Consider the following 25,230-nt stretch of genomic DNA (forward strand, 5'->3'; position numbering starts at 1 on the left):
TTTTTTTTTTTAACCCAACTGTTATAGTATTAGGATTAAAGAAACAAAATTATGAATTTCTTGTCGCTTCCTGCAGTTACCAATCATTATTCCCAAGAAAATTTCTCAAATCATTGACTTTGCAATTAAAAATAAAATAACCAACTTCTCATTTTAAATTTGAATTTCCCAAAATTTTCCATTGACAAATGGATTACGTACATCACAAGAAACAAACCAAAACCACGTTCCCCGCGGGCGGCAGTCTTTCACGTATAAACAAAATCCCAAGAGAATACCGCCATTTTCAAATATCACAATTTGACAAACTCAGCCATTTGCCCTCCTCTCTACAAGCTCAAGAAAATGGCAACAAGAACAATCCCACTTCCCCTTCTCCATCGGCCGGCCGGCATCTTCCTCTGTATATTCATCAGCAGCTTTCATTGGTTTCTCAGTTCACACGGAATAAGCGACCTCAGCATTCCATCACAATTCAGTGATCTTCTTTGTGATATCCTCACTTTCAATTGCATTTCTTCGTATTGGGATTCTCGTCTAACTGACGGATTCTTCCAAGTTTTTGTTTACAAGAAAGAAACAAACCCCATTTCGCTGAAATTGGATTTTTCCCTTTTGTAATTGCATTCATTTGTGAATTTTAAACCTCATTCACGGCCATGTCTGCCGTCTCTGGCCACCGGCGCCATTTTCCTACGCCGGCGAGTTCAACAGACGTCTCTGTTACTTTTTCCCAATTAGATTCCTCCATTATTTCAAGAAAATCCACTCCCAGAAGACGTCCACGAAACCCCACTCCTGCCACTCCCTTCGCTACGGACGATGATAAATCATGGCAAGGAGAGCTCTCATGGCAGTTCGAGCCAACTGGGTGGCGAGATTCTCGTAATTTGGGCGTAGCCTTAGGTCCCTGGGCTGCCTCTATTGCCCCATCTCCATTTTCAAGTAGTCAGGTTTTTCGAACCGCTAATGATTACTATCTTTCCCCCTCTCGCCGCGTTCGACGGAGTCTTCCGAGCCCGTACAGTGATGGTTCCGGCTATATTCCAGCTGGCAGAGTGGAACTGCAGAGCTTTGTGGGTGGAGAAACAGAGAACTCGTTGTTCGTCGGAGAAAGCTACATTCCTGGTGAAACTAGCAAAATCAGCCACTCTTCCGGCTGGAAAGATGGAAGTAAAGGGCCTTTGGCTGATAAAGATGAGCTTAGCAAGAGTTACCATGATAATTCTGAACATGATTTTACCTTTGAGCGTAGTAGGATGTATTCATCATATACTGACGATAGTGATTCGGATTCTAGTGAGGACGACGATGAAGTGGAGTCCCCTAAGGCAGTTGGGCTTTTTAGCCTATTTAAGTATTCAACGAAGTTGGATTTGCTTCTTATAATATTGGGGTGTTTGGGAGCCCTCATCAATGGCGGATCTCTTCCTTGGTATTCTTATCTTTTTGGGAATTTTGTCAACCAGCTTGCTACAGACTCGTCTGAAGCTGATAAGAGTCAGATGATGAAAGATGTTGGAACGGTATTAACCTAATAACTTACTCGTACTTCCTAATTTAAGACGAGGATGGAATGATTTTGTCAACCACTTATTCTATAATCACTGAAATTCATCAAGTGTTTCACTGGCCAAGTATTTCTTCACTGCGTTCAAACTTTTTCAAGTCACTGTTGATTGTCTGACTAGACATCGTAGGAATTTTGAAAATGCTTTTAACGAGCTAAATGCATTTTTATCCTTCCCAAAGTTATCTCAAACATTCATTACCTGTTTCTTTTTACAACTTTATGCTTACATTTGCAGATATGCCTGTTCATGACTGGATTAGCAGCAATAGTGGTAGTTGGAGCGTACATGGGTAAGAGGGAGACTCCTGTAAAATAGCATTCCATTAACTTTCCTGCAAACATAGGACCTTGAAGCTGTAATTTTGACAGAGATAACCTGTTGGAGATTGGTGGGGGATCGTTCGGCTCAGCGAATTAGAACAAAGTATCTGCGAGCTGTCCTACGGCAGGATATCAGCTTTTTTGACACGAAAATTAGCACTGGTGATATCATGCATGGCATTTCCAGTGATGTGGCTCAAATTCAAGAAGTGATGGGGGAGAAGGTGGTGCTCTGATATTGTTTTTGCCAACTCTAATACATTGTTTCCAAGTCATATCGTATCCTTAAATTAGAAATTTTTATTCATTAAATATTGTCTTTCTTCGGCTGCAGATGGCTCACTTCATTCACCACATATTCACCTTCATATGTGGGTATGTAGTAGGTTTTCTGAGGTCATGGAAAGTTTCTTTGGTTGTCTTCTCAGTGACCCCTCTGATGATGTTCTGTGGCATAGCTTATAAAGCCATTTATGTTGGCTTAACTTCAAAAGAAGAGGTACTTTGATATGACTTCACAAAACATTCTCTATATGTTAGGATTATTTTAAATGCCTTTTCCCATGATTCCTTTGAAGGCTTCTTACAGGAAAGCTGGGGGAGTGGCAGAGCAATCCATCAGTTCAATCAGAACTGTGTTCTCGTTTGTTGCAGAAGATAATCTGGGTGCTAAGTATGCTGAACTCTTGGAAAACTCTGTGCCCTTCGGGAAGAGGATTGGATTCTCAAAAGGTGTTGGCATGGGAGTTATTTATCTGGTCACTTACTCAACCTGGGCTTTGGCTTTCTGGTACGGAGCTATCTTGGTTGCCAGGAAAGAGATCACTGGCGGTGACGCAATCGCTTGTTTCTTTGGTGTCAACGTTGGAGGAAGGTAAAGCAGCATCTGCCAGCCCTGGCTTACGCTTACTATATAATTTCTGCATAAGTTCATTTAAAAGAAAATGTTGGATTACTTGTAGTTTAAATTCCGTTAGCAGAGGGAAATGATAGGTAAGCCTTTCCTTATCCAAATGAACATATGGAAGATGATATAACATTAAAATACCTTCAACGTAAACTTAAGCTTTTAGGTCAAGATGGTATTATAGCAGGTGGTTCAATATGTCCTATATTCAAATCCCACATGCTATTTATTCCCTAATTAATATTGATTTTGATTTGTTAGTTATTTGCTTTTGGGTCAATCAGTTATTTAATAGAACATGTTCTCATAATTCACATAGGGGGTTGGCTCTGTCATTGTCATATTTCGCTCAGTTTGCACAAGGAACAGTAGCAGCAGGCAGAGTTTTCACAATAATAGACAGAGTTCCAGAGATAGATTCTTACAGCCCAATGGGAAGAACCCTCCGAAACGTTCGTGGAAGAATTGAGTTCAAAGGTGTCAGTTTCTCATACCCATCTCGTCCAGATTCTCTGATACTAAATTCACTCAATCTGGTGTTCCCATCTTCAAAGACACTCGCTCTTGTTGGTCCCAGTGGTGGTGGAAAGTCCACCATTTTTGCTCTGATAGAGAGGTTCTACGACCCCATTCAAGGTATGTATAAAACAAATCAAGGTTTTGTACGAAATCTGTGTATGAGATTAAAAATGGAGAATTAGAGTAGAGTTTATGAATGGGTTTTGCAGGGACGATCATTCTGGATGGGAGAGATATAAGGACACTGCAAATCAAGTGGCTGAGAGATCAAATTGGGATGGTGGGTCAAGAACCAATTCTTTTTGCCACAAGTATAATTGAGAACGTTATGATGGGAAAAGAGAATGCGACCGAAAAAGAGGCCATTGCGGCTTGTATTGCTGCAAATGCTGACAACTTCATCTCCGGCCTTCCTCAAGGCTACGACACGCAGGTCCATTTCCCTAACTTTTTTTCCTTTTTAATTTGGTTTTATATATATTTTTTGGTGATTATTTTAACTTTACTATATTTTTAATTTGGTCTAGCTACGTAGTAAGACTTTTTTTTTTTTTTCTTTTTAAAATTTAAAATTTAGACTTCTTTTCTATTCAATAATTTTGTTTCTGGAAGAAACATTTGAAGTTCTTTGTCAATTTAAAAGTTGTTACAAACTTTTCAAATATTGATTTGGTTTTTTTAGAACCTTGGCAGGAAGCGTTTATAAAATATAATTAACTTACTTTTATTGTAAAAATACACATGGAATTGGCTTGTGGTCTAGTTTGTTTCTGAACATGGGCTTCTGGGCAGGTTGGAGATAGAGGAGCTCTGCTCTCCGGTGGTCAAAAACAACGAATAGCATTGGCACGAGCGATGATCAAAGACCCAAAAATTCTTCTCTTAGACGAACCAACAAGTGCATTAGACCCAGAATCTGAGTCTACAGTTCAAAAGGCCATTGATCAGCTTTCTTTAGGCCGAACAACAATCGTTATCGCTCACAGGCTTGCAACTGTGAGAAACGCCCATGCCATTGCTGTCATTGAACGTGGTTCCCTTGTCGAAATTGGAACTCACCGCCAGCTGATGGAGCGAGAAGGGGCCTATAACAACCTTGTCAAACTGGCATCCGAAGCAGTTCGACAAACTTCTCCCAAACAAAATGATGTTCAGAAATTCACTGATCTTTCATTTAATGATATCTCGAAGTCAGAGTATGTAGTTGAAATTTCGAAGTCCAGGTACTTCAAGTCTACGGTAGAGGAGAAGCTAGAGAAGAAAGAAGAGAAAGGAAGAAAAGTTAGGATCACAGAGCTATTGAAATTACAAAAGCCAGAGATTCTGATGCTGTTATTGGGATTTCTCATGGGTTTGAGTGCAGGAGCAATATTGTCGGTTTTTCCTTTCATTCTTGGTGAGGCCCTTCAAGTTTATTTCGATAGTGAAGCTTCGAGGATGAAAGCCAAAGTTGGGCATTTGTGTATAGTGTTGGTTGGGCTGGGGATCGGCTGCATTCTGTTCATGACAGGACAGCAAGGCTTCTGTGGTTGGGCTGGAACTAAGCTCACTGTGAGAGTGAGAGATCTTTTGTTCCGGTCAATACTGAGACAAGAGCCTGGTTGGTTTGATTTCCCTGAGAATTCCACTGGAATTCTCATATCTAGGCTATCAATTGACTGCATCAATTTCCGTTCGTTTCTTGGTGATCGAATCTCGGTCTTGTTGATGGGGGTAAGTGCAGCTGCAGTTGGCCTTGGTCTCTCATTTTGGCTTGAGTGGAGATTGACCCTGTTGGCTGCTGCTCTAACCCCTTTCACTCTTGGTGCTAGTTACATAAGTTTGGTTATAAATATCGGACCAAAACTTGATGAAAATGCTTATGCCAAAGCTAGCAATATTGCATCAGGTGCAGTGTCAAACATACGAACGGTGACAACATTTTCTGCGCAAGAGCAGTTGGTGAAAGCCTTTAATCGATCGCTATCCGAGCCTAAGAAGAAGTCAGTTAAAAAGTCGCAGATTTTAGGCTTAACATTTGGTTTGTCCCAAGGTGGCATGTATGGAGCTTATACTCTTACTCTCTGGTTTGCTTCACGCCTCATCGAACAAGGCAAAACAAGTTTTGGTGATGTGTATAAGATTTTCCTCATTCTTGTTTTGAGCTCCTTTTCTGTTGGACAACTTGCGGGTTTAGCACCAGATACTTCAATGGCAGAGACAGCGATTCCTGCAGTGTTGGATATCATCAATAGGAGACCGTTGATAGGCGACGATAAAGGAAAAAGCAAGAAAAGAGAACAGCTGAAAAGTTTTGGTGTTGAATTCAAAATGGTGACATTTGCATACCCATCTAGGCCAGAGATGATTGTGCTGAGGGACTTTTGCTTAAAGGTTAAAGGATGCAGCACGGTGGCTTTGGTTGGTGAGAGTGGGTCGGGAAAATCAACAGTAATATGGCTGACTCAACGATTTTACGACCCAATTCGAGGAAAGGTCCTGATGGGAGGCACGGATTTGAGGGAGATCAACGTGAAATGGTTGAGGAGGCAAACAGCTTTGGTTGGTCAAGAGCCTGCACTTTTTGCTGGAAGCATAAAAGATAACATTGCATTTGCAAACCCGAATGCTTCATGGACCGAGATTGAAGAGGCTGCTAGAGATGCTTACATTCACAAATTCATCAGTAGTCTCCCTCAAGGATATGAGACACAGGTAACTTCTTAATAAAGTATAAAGAAAAGAAAACAATTCCAAAGACTCATATAGGTTAGATTTAAGACCGTATCAAAGTTCATAGAGCCCAAATGGATATTCAGTCCAATAAAAATAAACTAGAATCCAATCAAGAATGGTAAACTCAAAAAAAATCAAGGGACCTCACAATTTTAACAAGAAAAATGAGTTATTCTTCTCATTTCTTAGTTTTGATTTTGAGATGAAACTCCATGTTATTTTATATTTAGATTATGAACAACTGAATATGTCCAATGACCTGCTTGTTTGTTGGTTACTTGGTTTCCCTGATCTCAGGTGGGCGAGAGTGGCGTTCAACTCTCAGGTGGCCAGAAACAAAGGATTGCCATAGCAAGGGCGATTTTGAAAAAATCAAGTGTGTTGTTGCTAGATGAAGCAAGCAGTGCTTTGGATCTAGAATCTGAAAAGCATGTCCAAGCTGCACTTAGGAAGGTGTCAAAGGAAGCTACAACGATCATTGTCGCCCATCGGCTTTCGACTATTCATCATGCTGATACGATTGCAGTTGTTAGAAATGGCTCTGTCATTGAGCATGGCAGCCATGATAGCTTAATGGCCAAAGCTCATCTTGGTGGTGTGTATGCAAACATGGTTCATGCTGAATCTGAAGCCACTGCATTTTCTTGAGCTTTTCGTACTTTACATTGTTCATACAAATATATAATTCATGTCTTTTGTACGGACGATGTTTTTGATCAGATAAAGGATGTAAAGTTGAAAGAAATTGATTTTGTTTTGAACAAGGATTGTTTATGTTAGAAGGAGGATAAAAAGGCAAAGAAATAACAACTAAACTGGTCGAGAAGGAAAAAGACCAAAGTTATAATTTCACATTTTTTAAAGGAAAAAAGAAAACCTTCTTGATCCATCAAGTTTGGTTTAGGTTGTATTTGGTTCTTAAACTTTTAAATTCAATAATTTCAACTTGAAATTTTATTTCGACTCCGAATAAAATTTACAAGCAGTTTTTAATTTTTTTAATATTAATTGTTTAAATTTAGCATGAAAAGAGAGTATCAACTGTTGAGTTGGAGCCAAACTATACATTGTTTCTAGACTTCCAAATTTGTGTTTAAAAGACATATCAACCCATGACTCGTGTTTAATGCGTTTATATCTTTAATTTAGTGTCTAATAGGTTATGATTCTATGTTGAATAAATATACCTTATATTCAATTTTTAAAAACAGAATATAAAATTGAATTTTCAATTTTATGTCAAGTTAAAAGACATAATCCAAACACAAAACTTAAAATTGATTGAATATAAGATTAGAAGTTAAATAACCAGAGATAAAATTTAAACTTTTCTTTAAAAAAATTAGATTTTGTGATAAAAATGGGATTTTTTTTCTCAGAATAATTAAAAAGTATAAATTATTTATCTGGCCAAAAAAACTACAAAAACTCATTACACTTAGTTTGGAAAATCTTCGTACCTTTCTTTACCAATGATTATAAAATTTGAGATTATATTTATATTTTCTTTTTTTTTTTATATAGAAAAACTGTAATGGAGATTAATTTAAATTTTGTGTAAAGCAAATATTTACATATTTGACTTGTGGCGAGAGCAATGGCTCCATTTTAGGAGACTCGATCGGATTCTGAGCTGCTCAAACCGCGGTCAGTAATCCCATTCCCATCCAATTCCTGTCCTTTCACGAACCCTAGCTTCTCTTTCTTTTCAGATTCTTCCATCGTCATCACGGTTCCTCGGATCTTTGAAAAGATAATCCCCCCAATGATATAGCCTGGTAATATCGCTAATTTCTTTTTGGTTTTCTTTCTGATCTTTTAATCTTTTTTTTTTCTTTTAGGGAATTGCACAATTTGTGGGTTTTTAATTCCCTATGATCTGTCGAAGATCGATTAATCAGTTTATTACTCAGATAGAATTCCTATTGTGTTCCGTAGGAAATGCGTGTCTCGTTTGTTTTGGACTGCGTTATTGAATGATTTTGGGATTTGATTGCTTTTCCAATTGTACTAAGTGGTGAAATGGCTTAGGTTCTTCGGGATCGGGTATTTTTTATGTGAAACGTTTATTTGTAACCAAATTAAAGCGATAACGACGAGATCCACATCGATGTTTTCTTGCTTTGAGTTATAATTATCTCTGCACGTTTATGGGGTGGCATTGTGGGTTCGAAGAGTTTACAGTATCGGTGTAGTAATGGGATGTGTGAATTATACTACAGAAAATGGCAATGGTTGGAAATTGGAATAACTTCCTTTTCGAATATTCTTCCAAGGGTACTTGTAAAGTTTGTAAGGAGTTATATTCAACTTGTGACCAATTTGGGTTCAGATAACGATGTTAGAGCCTGGAAAATAGGATAATTAGAAGATGAATTTGTTAAATAAATGATTTTTCGATCTTGCATGTCAACAAATTATGTCTCAAGAAAAGCACCTTATTCATATTTTTGTTGCCAGTTACTAATTTTCCCCCTTTGATTAATGACCTTGTCATTATTATTATATGCTTGATCCTTAGAGGAGTTATATACATGGAAATGCTCCAATCGTACTCCGCTTGTTTGTCACCATCTTATGTAAGTTATCCTGGCTGACCTAGTACAATGATTTTATCCTCAGTTGGGGGACATATCAAATTAAAGATGGTGAAGCTTACAATGATTGCCCGTGTTACCGATGGTCTTCCTCTAGCAGAGGGACTGGATGATGGCCGTGACATGCAAGATGCAGAGTTCTACAAGCAGCAAGTGAAGGCTCTGTTTAAAAACTTATCAAGAGGTCAAAATGAGGCTTCAAGAATGTCTGTCGAGACAGGGCCATATGTTTTTCAGTATCCTTACGTAATTGGCATTTCAGATTTAACTTATAGTATTCTTTGGCAGGCTAGTTTGTTGTATTTTTTATTTTTGTATCTGCTTGTCCATGATCACATGGTGTATATTTTACTAAATAAATTAGGAAGTAGCTTTCCTGTGGCTCCTTGGTCATTACACCCATTTTGATTTGTTGTGGCTTATGAGGCTGAATGAAAATATGGTTTTCATGTTTCTATTTGTGTCATGTCATGGAAAGAAAATCGTGACCTTGGGGCCTGGGCAAACTAATTTTGTCCTGACAATTTAACGGTAGCTTGCTGAAAAAGTTTTGAGACAAAGGAGGTTGATATTGAATATGAAAACTTTTTTTTATTTTACCACTTCTTGTGTTCAATGTGTGGAGGAATCAGCATATAAGTGTGTCTTATCAAGTCTTTTAGAATTTTGGTTTTTCACTTTTAACTGTCGAGAAGATTGCTGGCTCAAATTATGCTCTTGGAAAAAGTCATTTTACCTTGACCTGAGTTTTTAGTTATATAATTGAAGGAAGGGTCTGTTATTTGACTATGTGTGACCGTGCTTATCCTAAGAAACTTGCCTTTCAATACCTTGAAGACCTGAAGAATGAGTTTGAACGTGTTAATGGGGCTCAAATTGAAACCGCTGCTAGGCCTTATGCATTCATTAAGTTTGGTATGCATTACTTGGCTTTGTATAAATAATTCATATGCACTTTGGTCCTCTTAGCTTCATTTTACTTTATTTTCTTTATTTGAATCTTTGTTTCTCAACTTCACCTCCACCTTTTTTATGTTCAACAGATACATACATACAGAAGACCAAGAAATTGTATCAGGATACACGCACTCAACGTAATATTGCAAAGTTGAATGATGAGCTTTACGAAGTCCACCAGATAATGACTCGGAATGTTCAGGAAGTTCTTGGTGTTGGTGAAAAGCTAGACCGTAAGATATTTCCTTTTCCTTTTATCTTCTAAATTTATTCAAGTATGGCTATGCATTATCCTATATTATGTGGTAAAGCATTTATGGGTCCTTTGTTTTCTGTTGGTGCGAGTAGTTCAACTATCATTATAAACTAAATCATATTGTTCCCAGTTTCTAGGTGTGTGAGGATCTTTGTTATTTGAAATGGTTGGCACAGTTTATATTAATTTATGTTTGGGAGAGATAAATATTATTGCACCCTTAAAGGGGTTTGCAGAATCATGATTCGCAGTGTCAAAGATGATAACCATTTCATTTTAAACTATTAAAATTTTGCAGAGGTCAGTCAAATGTCAAGTAGGTTGACATCAGAATCCCGCATATATGCTGACAAAGCGAGAGATTTAAACCGGCAGGTTAGTGTCATTTTATTGCTTGATATGTTCTTTCAATTCTGTCGAAGTTGAATGTTTTCCTTAAGCATGTAGACTTTGAATGAATATGGTCTTTTGACAATACCTTAATGTATCATCAAGTAAACCTTTCGTTGTTTTTGATGTTGCTCATGAAGGTTGAAACAAATAATACCATTGAACTAAAAAGGAAATATAGCTTAGAAGCCTGAGGGAAAATGAGTAGTAGTCCCTCGTCTAGGAGGGTAGGAAAAAGAAACCCTCCATTATAAACTGATCAAAAAGCTGTTGTAGTCATGAAAATTCTTTCATGAAACACTAAGTGGAAGCTGTCTCTGTACAGTTAGCCAAAAACCATCAAGACTTTAACGAACGTCATTGAAAATCCTATTGTCTCTCTCTAATAAAATGGACTAGAAACTGGGTATACCTTTTGACAATCTTTTAGTTTTGCATTAAATCGACCCTCTTGAAAGCAACCCTGTGAGCTAGTTTACAACATCACCTTGGTTCTTGGAAACAGAAGTTGAGCCTATAAATCTTTTTTGGTTAGAGTTCCATATTTGAATTCTTTTCTGAGTGTTAGTCATTTCAGATCAAATGTGAAACTCAACTTCTTTGGCAAACTTACCCTCCTAATTGAGCTTTGACAATGGGATGGACACGTTGGTGGTCTGGCCTGGGAGTTGAACTTGAAACTCTCTGCTTTACTAGAAAAGAGACCAATTTTTTCCAGGATTCTATACCTTTCGATCACTTCTAACAGCTAACCTATTGGACGAAGCTTGATGGATGGTATCATATGAAGCTTTATTGAAATATGCATATAAGAAACAAAGAACTCACATTCTATTTCTTGGGGGACTTTATAAAATGACCTTTGGTGGTTGAAAGGAGTATAATTACTGAAATGCACTTAGAAGAGATTTAAATTGAATAAATAAATAAATATCAATGATTTCTTCTATTGTGAAATCAGAGTACAGACTGAGATTTTTATCATCAGAAATTTAGATGTGCCTGAAGTTATGAGTGGTTGAGACATTTGTAATGTGGGTCATGACTCTTATCCTGCTGCTTTTCCAAATTTAACAAGTATTTCGATTGTAATCCAAAATAGTGCAAGATTTGTTAACTGATCTCATAAACGTTGTCAATATTTCTTATGATACTTTCTATAATTTATATCTGAAAAGCTTGTTAAGGACCTAATTCTTATTATTATTTTTCTTTCCTCAAAACTTTGTACACAGGCTTTGATTCGTAAGTGGGCACCCGTTGCTATCGTGTTTGGAGTTGTATTCCTCCTATTCTGGTTCAAATCAAAGATCTGGTGATTCAGTTAATCTTTTGAACTCATTTTCAGGCTTCTCTTTTACTTTTTTAGCTTTGGCTTAATGGATTCAGATATCAGAGACTTGAAACTGAGTTAGAGGTGACTTCTAGATTTTACTTAAATGGCTAAGATGGGATCAGAAAAGTTAGTGTTTTGGTTTACCTCCAAGTGGGGGCGGTGCTGCCTGTACAAGTGTAAGAGCGATGTTAAACTTAGTATTCCAGATTAAGTAGACAAATACTTTACCATGTTTATTCACATTTTGATTACCTCTTCCTCCCAATATACATTTTTTGTTCCTTATACATTGAAAAAAAAATACCATTATATTTATTATATTAGTCCATCTTCCTTTGGCATAATCCATGTTGACAACTTCAGGTTTTCGAGCTTTGCTTTATGACTGTTGTGATTGTTGAGAATGAGTAGGATTAAGTGTACGATGTACATATTTCTTCTCTTGATTATGTTTCAAGTTAAAGATGTGGGTGCAAGAGATTCAAATTTTTTATCTCATGAATGTACTACATGCTTTAACTCTAATTTGTGAGGATATAGGCCTCTTTATAACAAAAAATTGGTAAAAGAAAATCGTCAATCTTCTCACTAGTAGGATAATCATCTAAACAGGGTAAAATGAGTTTAAGTAATATACTTTTTAATATAAGAAACAACCATATTTATTCAAGTTTAGTATAGTGAAATGATTCTGGCAGACAATTCGATTAGTTTGGGGGGAAAACTAATAAAAATGAAACCTAAACCCTAAACATTTTTAAATTTTCTATGGAAAAAAATTATAACATTTTTATATGAAAATATAATTTTTGATTTGGTTTCTAGTTTTCAAAATTGTTTCAAATTTTCAATTAGGTTTTAGATTTAAAGATTTATACTTTTATGGTTGATTTTTACTCCTTATTCATTCTTGTTATTATTGTTAATGTCTATGAATTGATTTCAATGATAAAAGATGATATTGTTCAAATAGTAATTGATCGTTACAATGTTATGACTGAGGATACCATAGAATTACTCAACAATGTTCTATATTATACAATAAATTAATAAGGACAACTCTCGTTAATCAATATCTACGTGCACTCCTAGCTGAATAGTTGGTTGATCTTTTTTTATGTTCAAAATGTTATATCGTCGCAAAAAAGTGGAATATCGTAGCAAGAAGTCAAAAAGAAAATTAATTAATAAATCAATATAATAAAGGAAGTGAGATCGCATCATAACATGAATATTTAATGAAAAATTAAGTGTAAATCTTAAAATTTATAGAACAAATTATAACGAAACACAAATCTTAATGATAAAATTATAGCATTTCCGATAAGAGTATAGCATTTGAAATCTAACAACAAATTGAAAATCAAACTAAATAGGAACCAAAAGTTATTTTCTCAAAACATAATAAGTAGGTCATTGGTCAAAATTTCTAAAATGGGCTGACTACTAGTAAGCCCATTTTCTCAGTCCAAAGCCCGAAATCTAAAGGCCCAATTTCCATTTTTTTATTGACTATCTAGCCGTTGCAATTTGAAAATTTTAATCATCTCTCCATTATATAGCCCTTGGCAGACCACAAAACTTGCCCCGTCCAAAACAGCGTTGAACAGAGAGTAATAAAATTTTGATGGCATTTTCTGGGAATCTTGGAACCGATCCTTCTCTCTTTGATCTAGAAGAAATTATCGATAACAATGGAGGATCCGACGACGACTATGATTCTGATGATTTAGAATGTGATCCAAGTTACAGCATTCAGAAAAGAACCAATTCGAAGACTTCAAGGACCTCGATCAGGAAGAAATTAAAGCCATTGTAAGTATTTGAATCTATTTAACTCATTTCTCATCTTGTTCGGTGTGTTCAACTATTATACTTGATTAATCGATATAGAGCTGGAACTCATTAGGTTTTTTTTTTTTTTTTTTTTCCATTTTGCAGGGATATTGTGGATACGAACCTGATTGAGGATTCAGATATAGATGATGTAGTGCCAAATATTCCGATTATAAATGAAAAAGATGAGAAAGATACTCGTGAAGTGCTATCAATCATTAAAGGTTAGTCAAATTTTTTGAATGGTTTCTTCCTATGAACAGAGAAGGTCATTAGTAATCTGAACTCTATAAGTTTTTTTCTCCTCTTTTTCCATTTCTTGTAAACAATCGATGTGCTCATAGCCTTAGGTACTGCTGAAGTATTATGATTTTGTGTTAAGTTTAGGAATAAAAGATTATTTGACGTACGGATTTCTATTCCCCTATGAATGTATTTGTTAGTTGTGAAGAGTAAAAACTCTAAAAAGATGTTCCCCTTTTGTGTAAATGAACTCAGAAACGATAGTTTCGACATTTTTTGGCTCCTCTTCTTTCTGGATAACCCATTTCTCTCTCATTCTTTGGACCTAGCTGGTGGTAAGCTTGAGAAACTCAAGGTAGAACAATGTAAATCTTATCTAAGAAATAATGGGTTGAGGCTGAGCGGAACAAAAGATGTGCTCATTCAGCGCATCAAGGAGCATTTAGAGTAAGTTTGTGTTGTATGTATGGTTGTTTTAGAATGGTTTTGAAAGGAGTTTATTGCTAACGACACATTTCTTTTCTCTCTCATTTTTAATTGTTTACAGGATTTTAAATGGTGGAGGGGAGAAGAAATACCCGGAGTATAGCTTTATAGTGAATTGTAAAGGTATGGTCTTAGTTACATGATGAGGATATTATGACGTCGAGAAGTATGTGGCTGTTTGAACTTGTAGAACGGTTTGTTTGTTCTCATTTTAATATGTTGCTGATTTTTAAGTGCACAGTTTTTCTAATTCTTGACAATTGTCTTTTTGTGCCTAGCTATTACTCAGTTTCTTGTTATTGTAGTTCTGTTCTCGTTTTCTGATGTTTATTTGATTCAGGTGATGCCTGCATGGGTGATATTGTTATGTTTGAACAAAAAGTATATGAGATGTAAGAATTAATTCAATGTATCTTATTCTAATTTTTCTTTTTCACTAATAATTGGCCTTCTATCTCTTTCATTCCACAAGGATCAAGATTTCAATTGCAATCTTTACGTGTGATAATGATAGAGATTGTAATCTTAGAGCACTGAAATTTCTCTTCCCCAAATCTGTACCTATCTACTAGTTTTCATGTCATGGATTGTTTCTTAATAGGACATTCATCATTCAGGTACAACATCGCATCTAGGAGCTCCACAGGTCCTTCATGTGGAACAAGAACGGTTGCTGGTCGCATTGTTAAAGAAAGCTATGGTTCTTCCAAACAGCAACATACATTTACGGTGAGACGAATTTTAAAAATGAATTACGAGGAATGACCGACTTAAGATGAAGCTTGGTTCTTTTTTAGTAGTTCTCTCCTTGAATTGTGTTACCAATTCTCATAGTAATTGTTATTATAAGCCAGCCTTTCCCTTTTTTTTTTTTTTTTTTTTTTTGAGCCAGATTGAAGTATTGTGGAGTAAGGGTGAGAAACCCCTTCCTCCACTTCATCCCCTTTTAATCAAAGGTCGAAACCTTTACCGGATGAAGACTATGAGACAGGTTACAGTTACACATTTTACATTCTTCCTTCGACTTTTCTTTTAAATATACTCTTTTAACTTTTCTTTTAAATAACCCATGTTATCAAATTTTGTAGCCTTGGGAAGATGAAGATGAAAGGCAGAAAGTTCTAATGGAAAAACATGCCAGGGGATCACTTGCAAGATCAAATAGGGAAGCACGTGTAATAGAGAAAGAAAAAAGAAAAACACACAAGGAAAACAGGTATATTATAATTTTGTATCAAACCACCTTGAAATGAGACACATTCATTTTTATGCACCCATACGTGCTCAATATTTTGGTTAAGACAAGAGTTTAAAATTCTATGTTTCAGGGAACCAAGGAAAGAAGGATTTAGAAACAATCCTTCTCAGTCAAATCTATCTTCAGCAGGAACGATCTTAGCCAATTCCATGGCGAAGTTATCGGTTGAGAGAAATGTAGTTCATCAACATCAGGAAAGACCTTCGTTTGGTAATTTAAGAAAAGCAACTGATCAAACAAAATCACATTTGTTCATTGATGATCATAATAATAGACTGCCATTTCAACATCAACACATGGTGGATAATACAATAAAAAACAATTACTATAGCCAACCTCAAACGAAAGCCAATCCTCCAGCAATCTTCAATATACATCCTAGCATTTACAGGAATAATCATGCTGCTGCTTCTGTTAACAAGGTTCTTGATAATACAAACCACATATCATGGGATTATGATCATCATTCTAGACTACCAATGGATCGAATGAATCTTTATCCTAAAGTGAATCACAGTGCACAAGAAGGCTACAAGCAACAACAGTGCCGTTATTATGCTGTAGGGAAATGTTACTATAGAGAGAACTGTAAATTCTCACATGACATGACCGAAGATTTTGTACAAAGAGAGAGAGAAAGATTGGGTCATCGTTATCATATGCATCAAAATGCTCGTCATTGTCGGTAACTATATGTATAACCTTTTGGGGAGTAAGGATTATCCTCATAGAATTGTCTTTTGTATTTGAATAGTAGCGTGTTGTGTGCTACTTAGATATGTTTTACATTTTTGAATGAGTAAATCTTCCCATTTTCTTGATTTTAATCGGGTAGCTCATTTTGAATGAGTAAATGATTTTAAAGCAGTGTCTGAGTTACACACCAATAAAAATGTTGTTCTAGATTACTTGTTGTAAGGTGTAATATACCTCGCATATGATACATCTCTTACTTTGAAAGATCAATTGTTTATAATTTTATTTTTACAATATGTAAAAGTTGGAGTTTGAACATCTAGCATGTTGACAGTCACTTCAACAAATCATTAAAAGCTGGTGGTAAAATAAGTTGATTTATGGTTAACATTCATTAATTCTAGAGGGGGTGCTAAAAACTTGATAAACATACTTTTACTAGTCCGAGTTTGAACAACTTACACATTTTAAGGTTATTGATCCAGATAACTCGATGTATGAGATATAAAACTTCACATGTTCTAGTGCAAATATTTGAAGTTGAATAAGTCATTTCCTTTGGTGACATAAATTACATAATTCAAGAATAGTTTTTAAAAATAATACCAAATGATTAAAATAAGTGTCGCATGGATTCATCAAGAATCAAAATACATTGTCAGCTATATTTGAGTCGAGAGTCTACATAAAATATCAAACTTTGTCACATTCAATTTTCTACATTTAACTGTACATATCTTGAAATCCTCTACCTCACAAGCTAAGAACAGGTGAAAATTCTACTACATACCAATGATCTGGTAATTCTACAGTTACACATTCCTAAAAAAATGTCTACGAAAAACTAGAAAAGGGAAATTTAAAACACAACACCTCTAAAGAATTCTACTTTCATGAATTATTTACAGAGTTACTCTTGTTCACACCTTGCATGTCCATAGGAGAATTTGCAATACTACTGACTGAACCAAGAGTTTGTGAACTCAACTGAGGGCTAGCAGGGCAAACCTCAGGATTCCCAGCACTAAGGGCATGGATTGTCCCTGAGCTCATTTGCTGCGGACTCATCGGAGTTCTCTGATTCATTTGTTGCGGGCTAGCGGTTTGCTGCTGCTGCTGCTGCTGATTGAGTTGTTGAACTCCCATGGTTGAAGGTGAACCCACTTGCTGTGGTGAAACTACAGCCTGAAGTGGTGTTGTTGTTTCAGGATGTTGTAGTTGCTGAGGTTGTAGCTGCTGTTGCTGAGGTGGTTGTTGCTGCTGTTGCTGTTGCTGCTGCTGCTGTTGCTGTTGCATTTGCTGTTGCTGTTGCTGTTGTATTTGCTGTTGTAGCTGTTGCTGTTGCTGCTGATTCATGTACGGATTCATTCCCGTCACTAACTTTGGAGGACCCATAGAAACTACTGCTCGTTGCATTGGGGTCAGGCTAGCACGGTTCAGAGTTTGTCCAAGCATTGAAAGTCCACCTGAGCTTGGATGCATCTGTCTTGCACCTGGTATTCCAGTTATTGCTGATTGCGAAGCAGCACCGAGCATGCCTCGGTTCTGTGCCATCCTGAATTTATAAGCTTGTGCCTGGGCTGGTGTTAATGTCCCCGCTCGAAATTGCTGATTGAGAGCATTGTTAAAACTAGATGCCTGGGTTAAGTTCATTGGATTTTGACCTGCATTGCCCATGGCAGGAATAGATCCCATGGGTGCTTGCAGTCCAGTTCCTCCTATTCCTCGGGTAGCTCCTACACCAATTGAACTGCCAAGGTTTCCAAGCATGTTATTGTTCATGTTGCCCATACCCACAGTTCCGATCATCATTTTCCTTTGCATCTGTGATTGCTGCTGTTGCTGCTGCTGCTGTAATAGGTGAAGTGGAATTGACGACTTGTTTACCATGTTAGTACCCAATTGAACATTGGGATTTTGACCAATGGCATTCAAATGCGAGAGGGGGTTTGGTCCAAGCATCACTTGTCTCTGGAACTGTTGATGCTGAGGTTGAGTAAGGCTTTGCTGATTCTGCAGCTGTGATGGCTGCGGTTGCTGTTGCTGCTGCTGCTGCTGCATTGATGCTTGAGCTTCTACCTGCTGTGGCCTTGCAGGTAACGAAACCCCTGCCAAAATTCCTTGAGACATCTGCATTGCCTGAGGATTTCCAGGAGGCAACATTCTTGCGTTTCCTAGAAGATTATGGGATGCATTGAGCAAAGAAGCATTACCGCTACCGCTAGGCTTTGGAACTTCATTGGATGTTTGACTTGGAAACGCTTCTCCATAAGTCTGCATTTCCGCTGCTGGATTAATATGAGGATGACCAGCAGCATTTGTTTGATTGTTCGCAGATGGGTTTATTCGTGTTGGCCTAAGTTGAATAATATCTTCAATAAGATCATAACCTTCATGAACCATCTGCAAATTATATAAATGTTTTACTTGAGCATCATCGAAGAATTTAAAGACATGTTTGGTAACTACTTAATAATTTAAAAATGAATAAAATTCTTAGATCAGTTTTGAAACTTAATGAAAGGGAATTGTAGATCATACCAAGGAAGATAATTGGCCAGCAAGTAAATCTGCCAAAAGCTGTATCATAAGACATACATATACTTGTGTCAGAACAGAAAAAGGTACGGAAGATGTTCAGTATATAAATAATCAATAAGAATTAAAAATGTGCAGTTACATGAACTGAGAACTCAAGTGCTTTTTCGTGTGCTCTGCCATCATGTCTGACTGTTGGAAACCGTATAGTGTATACTAGTCTAAAGTCTATACTATCAACAAGGTCTTCATTCAATAATAATAATATTAAGCTACATAAATGACCAGATAACAATTGTCTCTCTAACCTCAAAGGAGGGAGTTCATAATAATTTATCTACCTTTCCTGCCCAAGAATTTATTTCAGATGCTAACACAGCCACAAAACTAGAGAGAGACGAAATGGAATCTCCATACAGATGCAGCACTCGAAGGATGCATACCATTTACATTAGACAACTACTCTATTTAAAGCAAAAGTAAACCAATCCTAATCCTAATTAACAAGAGACTTAACAAAAGTAAACTAATCCTAATTAATAAAAGAAACTTAATCCTCATCCTAAATAATAGAAAAAACTAATTCTAATCCTAATAAACCAAAGAAACTAATCCTAATAATTAAGGATTTGAACATAATACCCTATTCCTACTACATCAATTTGATTTTGAAAGAAGTGTAGGCTAACCCATGGTGGATGGAACCAACAGATATTAGCATGAGGATTTGACTTTTGGGGAAGTGTGGTTGCGACTACCGAAGAAATTAGGAGTAGTCACAGTTAAATTGTTTGTTCCATAAGCTTATTCAAGGAGATACCTTTTTGAGACCAAATATACAACATCAATTTGATTTTTCAAAAAAATGATAGCCTTAGTTGCACATTTTGATATTTACTTTAAATATATGCATAAATCCATTTACTTATTAGGGTCTGCAAAACATGATAGATTAGCCAATAATCTCAGTCACCCGACCAACATAGAACAGACAGTTGAAGTTAACTCCAATGAATCTCTAAGAACAAAATAGCTGGTAAACATAATAGAGCTTACAGTATTAGGCAATGTCGGAAGACAATCCTCAATAGCCAGAAAAACGGAATCATCTATATCTTCATAGGTAATTGCTACAGTTCCATCATTGGGTTTTTCTGACAGGATTACCCTACTTCGTAACCTAGTAACGTATGAATCCATTCCTGCAGAAGAATGTAGGTTTCAAATGGAATGAAGAGTTAAACAAAAGACCAACTATTTGAGAACTGACAATGTTACGGACCTGGAGGTGTACGGTCTTGCAACATAAAAGTTAACACCCTTCTTTTGCAGGCATTTAAGCTGCCACCAATAAGGGACTTTGACATCTTCCTTAGACCCGCGTCATCTTTTAAACCATCATTAATAGACGAGGTTGCCAGAAGGGTTGCAACATTGTGAGCGGAATATGTACTTGATTTTCTGATAGGATAGTCATTGGTATTGCTCTTTTTAAGGTTGAGCTTATGCCTGCAATAGGTTTTTATTAAACAAAAAACAAATGCATTAAAGTAATATACATCTTATGATAAGCCAAAATCTTGCATCAAGCTTAAATCAGGGAGAAAGCAAGCGGGAAAAAAAGAAAACACAACAGAATGACATTAACTCATCGACCATCTTAATGTCAGAAAGAGGAGGGATATCTTTACCTTGAAGTTACCATTTCAATCTTTGAGAATCTTTCAATCATGCTTTGATCAGCAAAAGGTGGGGTTCCAACTGAAGGACTGTTTGCATTCAGGGGAACACTCATATTACCAACACTGGCAGGAGATCCAACTGCACTGATTGCTGGGGTTTTGGGGAGGGAGTTTGATCTTCGCTTTGCAGCAGCTTGGGCCTGATGTTGCCTTTGCATTGAATCATTAGCACTGGAAGTCAAGGATGGAGTTCCACCAACATGAGAAACAGGATTAATGCCAGGCTTATCCTTTTGTGCGGATGCAAGTGCAGAAATGTTTCCAGGCACTCCATAGTGTGGTCCACCTGAGCCACCACTAGAGAATTCCCCTGATTTTGACAAGGATGGTTGAGCCATAGCTCCTGCTGATACATGAGGACTTTGAACTGATTTTCTTTTCGATAGTTGGTCCTCCTTTCTTGCTTCCTTCTCAACATGCTGACCAAAATTATTCCAAGGAGGCTGAGAGAGATTAGATCTTATAAATGCTTGCGGTGGAGGTCTTTGCTGAACCCTTTGGTGCTGAGGATCTAGGTGGTTTTCTGTTTCCATCATCTGCATATCCGTTTTGTTTCGACTAGGGTCAGATCCATCCATCTTTTCTGAATCGAACTGCTCTTCCTTGGCTCCATATCGCATAGCTGATTGTCCTGTGGCAAACGGTATTTGCACAGAATCCTGATTCAGGACTCCTTCAAACATCTGTGGAGAAAATTTTTGCACTCCTGGGTTTGAGTACTGCATGCCTCTTGCTATGGCTTGCTGTTGCAACATACTCTTCCAATTCATGTCAGATCCCTGGGGACTTTCCATGGACGCCAATGGGTGCTGTTGAATTCCATCAATACCCATAAGAGATGCCCTTGGTCTCTTGTTAAAGCTTGACAAGGGTGACATTTGCCCATCTTGAGTTTCCCTCTTGGCATGAAGAGAGACATTAGGGTTCAAATTATCCACATATGAGATCATGTCTTGCCCGCTAGGGGAAACACCAGATGGATTAAGAACTGAACCAGCTGCTTGATCAAGCATACCTCTTGGAGTTCCACTGCCCATAGAATACCTGGATTGAGAAACAGATACTGCAGATTGTGCGGGAAGAGTAGAATCTGAAGTAAAGTTCTTTGGTCTTGATGCCATCATCTCATTTAGAATCATATTTTGACCAGCTACATTATCGTGGGCATTCAAATTTCCAGAAACGGCTCCTGAATCTCCCAGTCTAGTATTAAAATTTTCGGGTACTCTGTCTAGGCAAATCTTCTTTCCATACCTACTATTAGATGAGATAGATACTTCTGAAAGCTGTCTCAATCGCTTCCTCCGCTCGCTGTACTGAGAAAAGTTGAGCTACAGACAGAAACAATAAATGTTAAACACATGAAATAGATTGAAATCTTATTTTCATAAAACATAAACATTTGAAATTTATATCACATCACCTTCATAGGAACTGGGCTGTTACAAAGCCTATCAAATGTAGGAGCAGGATTAAGATTAAGTTGTGGTTGCAATGCCTTCAGAATCCGGGACTCCACTTCCTTGAGTATTAAAAACAAATTAAGAAATCTATCACACCCTCAACATGTTATCAAAATTATTCACCATAGATTATGAACTAAGCAAACATACCATCAGATCACCATAGGTCCATGAATTATCTGAAATTAATGGAATATCTTTCACCACATTTTCCAAGGACATCCTAAGATGTATTTTGTTGACAATAGGTAATCCATCAGTCGATTGAGCACCAGGCCCCTGACCAGGAGGGCGTCCACGAAAGTCCCGTACCTACATATGATATGAACAACACATGCAAATTTCATATTTTTCAACTAATACATAAATTTTTCAATAATGTATTGGTTAAATCATCCTAAGCATGATTTAGGCTTCCTGAAAATAAGCTCAGAATTTAGGTAAACTCACCTCACAAACAATTGTGCCATCGAAATATTTGCAAGGTATGTCATCAAGAATATCTCCAGGTAATCGGCCACATTCAATAGCCTTCAAGCATATGAAATTAAGAAAATTAACAAAAGAAAAGGCTTGTCATAATGAAAATAATAGGAAAAGACAAACAATACTTATTATACTGAAAATACATAGACGTTAAAAGAGAATGTTAGATACTATTTAATGTAGTAGGAATAGGGTATTTATGGTCAAATCCTTAATTTATGAGGATTAGAACTAGTTTTTTTATTAATTAGGATTGAGATTAGTTAATTTAATTAATTAGGACTAGGATTGGGATTAGTTTCAATTATCAATAAAGTATTTATCTTCTTGTATTCACAACTTTTAAACATTAATAAAATTCACCCATTTGGTTTACATCACTATCACATCATTGATTAACCCAACAACTTATGCTTATGGGTTATGATAAAATTAATTATATTAACACTTCAATACTCCCCTTATGAGCTTGAAAATTTATAGAAGATCCAACAAGTGGAAATCAATAGCATATGGAGAGTAATTGACATTAATGGGGTTTTGGGGTTTAAACACCTAACATCTTACTCTTATACAATATTAAACCGCCAATTAACACAAAAGTTTAAGTTGCAAGCCAAAGCGAATTTAGCTCAACGGTGAATGGCATAACTTTCTATCCTAGAGGTGGAAGGTTCGAATCCCCCAACCCCAATTGTTGTACTCAAAAGTTTAAGTTGCTGAGTTATACTAAATTTAATTGTATCAACACTTTAATGGAGACAGTTCACAACAACAAAAGGGAAGTTCAACCACAATTAGAGACCATCAAGCTCATAAGTAATAAAGATGGAAGAACAATTGTCGCTAAAAGTGGTAAACTACGGATGAGAAATCTGCTCTACCAATTGTTTCAAAGTCAGCCAACCTTGGAAAAACATGTGTTCTTTCCAGTATTAAAGTCAAAAATTGCAGAGTGATACAAGCCATCTCAAAAGATTATTCATATTTACATTTGAAAAGAAAAAAACATGTGTTCTTTCCAGTATTAAAGTCAAAAATTGCAGAGTGATACAAGCCATCTCAAAAGATTATTCATATTTACATTTGAAAAGAAAGGAAAAATCTACCAGAAAAAAGAAACAAAGGGACCGCAACATAGACCTACTGATTTTGTAGCAGCAAGTAATCTGAATTTAAATATTTGAAAAATAAATAAATTTAATAAAAGCCCAACTAGTCAATACTTGCCATGCCATTAACAACTGGCTTAGTAAGAAGAGAGATGAGGGAAAGCAGATGACACTTACTGAAAACAAGTTTTCAGATTTCCTGTCATAAGGAAGCAACTTTGAATTGTCCTGTAGAGTACTCAGGTGTGTAGGTTCAATCTGAAGATCACGATTGCAAAATTAAGCATTAATTTAGATGTAATTCTCTTCCTAGTAACCACTCAAATGAAGTAATGCTATTTTCAACAAACCTCTGATGGCTTTCCGATAGAATATCCATCTTGAAACAGGTTTAAAGTGAAGGAAACTCCATTTTCTGAAAGAGGAATACTAAGTTTTCAAATGAAAATAAAAATCAAGAAAACAAGAATGGTAAGATAATGCATAAAGTCAATAGAAAATCACCTGGAATTAGACGACCTAAAGAAGATCCAGTCACCCCATTTACCTCCCCATTTCTTTCATTTTCTTCACCCTGTTGCATAAAGAATAAGTGTATTACGAATTATGATACAAAGTAAACAGAATTGACATCATACTGACTTGCTATAGGCTATAGTATACCAAACTCAATAGACATTTTGCTGATTTCTGATTGTGAGACAAGTACAATTTTCATCCTTTAAATAACAAAAACAACAATAAAACATTCACTACATAATTCCCATTATTATTGTTAAGTTTTAAATTCAATATGGTATTTGAACTTTCAAAACATTTTAATGAAGCACACATTGGTTCAGATACTAAGAGTAAGTAACCAAGCAGTTAAATTCAACCGCATCTTGGCTCAGATACCAAGAGTAAGTAACCAAGCAAAAAAAACAAAACAATACAAAAAAGCCCATCATTTTCAATTCATAAACAAAATCCCTCATAACAAACAGCAACTGCACTGAAATCAGATTTCCACTTCGATAATCAAGGAAAGCCAGAAGCAGAAGCACTTACCTCAAGTTTTCGAGCTAGAGAAGATTCGCTCTTCAAAACTACTCTCGACCCATCCTTAGAGTCGTCATCATCCAGAACAGTGCTCCCAGATTGGGTAATAAAAGGCTTTGGATGAAACCTTTTACCCTTTTGCGAGATTTTGAAGGAGACACCCATTAATTCCAAAATGGGGTTCAATTAATTTGCAGTAATTTACGATCTTCGAATGCCAAGTGTGTGGGATCGATGAAAAAAGGGAAATTTTGGGGAAACGGGAAAGAGAAAGAGAGAAAATTTGAAGTTCCCAATTACATGGAAATCATCAAAGAGAGGTGACGAAGATGGAAAGAAAGCGGAAGCTGAGCAACATAGAAATTGAAAATGAAGAGGCAAAGAAGAAAATCAGAGAGAGAAAGGGGCTGCAGTGTGTGTGGTGTGCGCAATGAATTGGGCTGCACGAGCTGGGTTCGGTCCGATTACATCGGAAAATTTTCCCGCTGCAATGGGAATTTTTTTGCCACTCTTCTTCCCTCTACTTGCCAATTCGCGGTGACTTTCATTCCGAAGCTTTTAAACCGACTATCATCGGTTCGAAGTCGGATTACCCCTCATTTATAGTTAGAATTCAATAGTTTTCTTACCGAATATAAGTATATCGATCAGAAATTTACATCGGTTTTTGGTTCTGAAAAATTAGGAATGTTTATTTATAATTTGTTTGTAGTGATTTCCATCCTTAAAACATTTGAGTTATTTGTCAAATTCTATCT

The 25,230-nt window shown here is 36.5% G+C and overlaps 4 protein-coding genes across 5 annotated transcripts; 3 read left to right on the top strand and 1 right to left on the bottom strand.

Moving 5' to 3' along the window:
- The first annotated feature begins 324 nt into the window (after nucleotides 1-324).
- LOC101212792 (ABC transporter B family member 19) lies at nucleotides 325-6,992 on the top strand. Its single transcript, XM_004141770.3, has 9 exons — nucleotides 325-1,526; nucleotides 1,809-1,863; nucleotides 1,943-2,118; nucleotides 2,229-2,393; nucleotides 2,473-2,768; nucleotides 3,121-3,437; nucleotides 3,530-3,753; nucleotides 4,113-6,014; nucleotides 6,333-6,992. Exons 1-9 carry the CDS (start codon nucleotides 660-662, stop codon nucleotides 6,681-6,683), a joined length of 4,353 nt encoding a protein of 1,450 aa, XP_004141818.1. The 5' UTR covers nucleotides 325-659; the 3' UTR covers nucleotides 6,684-6,992.
- A 482-nt stretch (nucleotides 6,993-7,474) lies between these two features.
- LOC101208227 (25.3 kDa vesicle transport protein) lies at nucleotides 7,475-11,915 on the top strand. The gene is made up of 6 exons (XM_011661307.2): nucleotides 7,475-7,813; nucleotides 8,658-8,868; nucleotides 9,387-9,547; nucleotides 9,676-9,822; nucleotides 10,144-10,220; nucleotides 11,471-11,915. Exons 2-6 carry the CDS (start codon nucleotides 8,681-8,683, stop codon nucleotides 11,552-11,554), a joined length of 657 nt encoding a protein of 218 aa, XP_011659609.1. The 5' UTR covers nucleotides 7,475-7,813; nucleotides 8,658-8,680; the 3' UTR covers nucleotides 11,555-11,915.
- Nucleotides 11,916-13,141: 1,226 nt separating this feature from the next.
- LOC101212557 (zinc finger CCCH domain-containing protein 62) lies at nucleotides 13,142-16,319 on the top strand. Of its 2 annotated transcripts, none has more exons than XM_004141769.3 (9): nucleotides 13,142-13,386; nucleotides 13,513-13,631; nucleotides 13,980-14,097; nucleotides 14,198-14,259; nucleotides 14,477-14,528; nucleotides 14,754-14,865; nucleotides 15,029-15,127; nucleotides 15,225-15,352; nucleotides 15,465-16,319. In XM_004141769.3, exons 1-9 carry the CDS (start codon nucleotides 13,199-13,201, stop codon nucleotides 16,081-16,083), a joined length of 1,497 nt encoding a protein of 498 aa, XP_004141817.1. In that variant the 5' UTR covers nucleotides 13,142-13,198; the 3' UTR covers nucleotides 16,084-16,319. The 2 variants fall into 2 exon arrangements, with proteins under 2 accessions (XP_004141817.1, XP_031744267.1); XM_031888407.1 differs by having other exon boundaries at nucleotides 13,983-14,097.
- Nucleotides 16,320-16,703: 384 nt separating this feature from the next.
- LOC101212313 (protein PHYTOCHROME-DEPENDENT LATE-FLOWERING) lies at nucleotides 16,704-25,155 on the bottom strand. Its single transcript, XM_011661308.2, has 12 exons — nucleotides 24,482-25,155; nucleotides 23,936-24,005; nucleotides 23,782-23,846; nucleotides 23,609-23,689; nucleotides 22,284-22,364; nucleotides 21,984-22,145; nucleotides 21,794-21,892; nucleotides 20,320-21,701; nucleotides 19,911-20,137; nucleotides 19,685-19,830; nucleotides 18,632-18,670; nucleotides 16,704-18,493 (listed from the first exon to the last, which is right to left on the bottom strand). Exons 1-12 carry the CDS (start codon nucleotides 24,635-24,637, stop codon nucleotides 16,982-16,984), a joined length of 4,020 nt encoding a protein of 1,339 aa, XP_011659610.2. The 5' UTR covers nucleotides 24,638-25,155; the 3' UTR covers nucleotides 16,704-16,981.
- Between the last annotated feature and the right edge of the window lie 75 nt (nucleotides 25,156-25,230).

This window comes from Cucumis sativus, chromosome 7 (assembly GCF_000004075.3).
Source record: "Cucumis sativus cultivar 9930 chromosome 7, Cucumber_9930_V3, whole genome shotgun sequence".
Lineage (NCBI taxonomy): Eukaryota > Viridiplantae > Streptophyta > Magnoliopsida > Cucurbitales > Cucurbitaceae > Cucumis > Cucumis sativus.

Bases quoted from the DNA above. Each gene is read 5' to 3' on its own strand.
- LOC101212792 (XM_004141770.3), top strand. From the start codon at position 660: ATGTCTGCCGTCTCTGGCCACCGGCGCCATTTTCCTACGCCGGCGAGT. The intron at 2,119-2,228 runs GTGGTGCTCTGA...CTTCGGCTGCAG, and splicing joins AAGAAGTGATGGGGGAGAAG to ATGGCTCACTTCATTCACCA. The intron at 3,438-3,529 runs GTATGTATAAAA...TGGGTTTTGCAG, and splicing joins GTTCTACGACCCCATTCAAG to GGACGATCATTCTGGATGGG.
- LOC101212557 (XM_004141769.3), top strand. From the start codon at position 13,199: ATGGCATTTTCTGGGAATCTTGGAACCGATCCTTCTCTCTTTGATCTA. The intron at 14,098-14,197 runs GTAAGTTTGTGT...AATTGTTTACAG, and splicing joins CGCATCAAGGAGCATTTAGA to GATTTTAAATGGTGGAGGGG. The intron at 14,260-14,476 runs GTATGGTCTTAG...TATTTGATTCAG, and splicing joins CTTTATAGTGAATTGTAAAG to GTGATGCCTGCATGGGTGAT.
- LOC101208227 (XM_011661307.2), top strand. From the start codon at position 8,681: ATGGTGAAGCTTACAATGATTGCCCGTGTTACCGATGGTCTTCCTCTA. The intron at 8,869-9,386 runs GTATCCTTACGT...CTGAGTTTTTAG, and splicing joins ACAGGGCCATATGTTTTTCA to TTATATAATTGAAGGAAGGG. The intron at 9,548-9,675 runs GTATGCATTACT...TATGTTCAACAG, and splicing joins TTATGCATTCATTAAGTTTG to ATACATACATACAGAAGACC.
- LOC101212313 (XM_011661308.2), bottom strand. From the start codon at position 24,637: ATGGGTGTCTCCTTCAAAATCTCGCAAAAGGGTAAAAGGTTTCATCCA. The intron at 20,138-20,319 runs GTAAAGATATCC...AACCTATTGCAG, and splicing joins ATTGAAATGGTAACTTCAAG to GCATAAGCTCAACCTTAAAA. The intron at 18,671-19,684 runs GTAAGCTCTATT...CTTATGATACAG, and splicing joins TTCCGACATTGCCTAATACT to CTTTTGGCAGATTTACTTGC.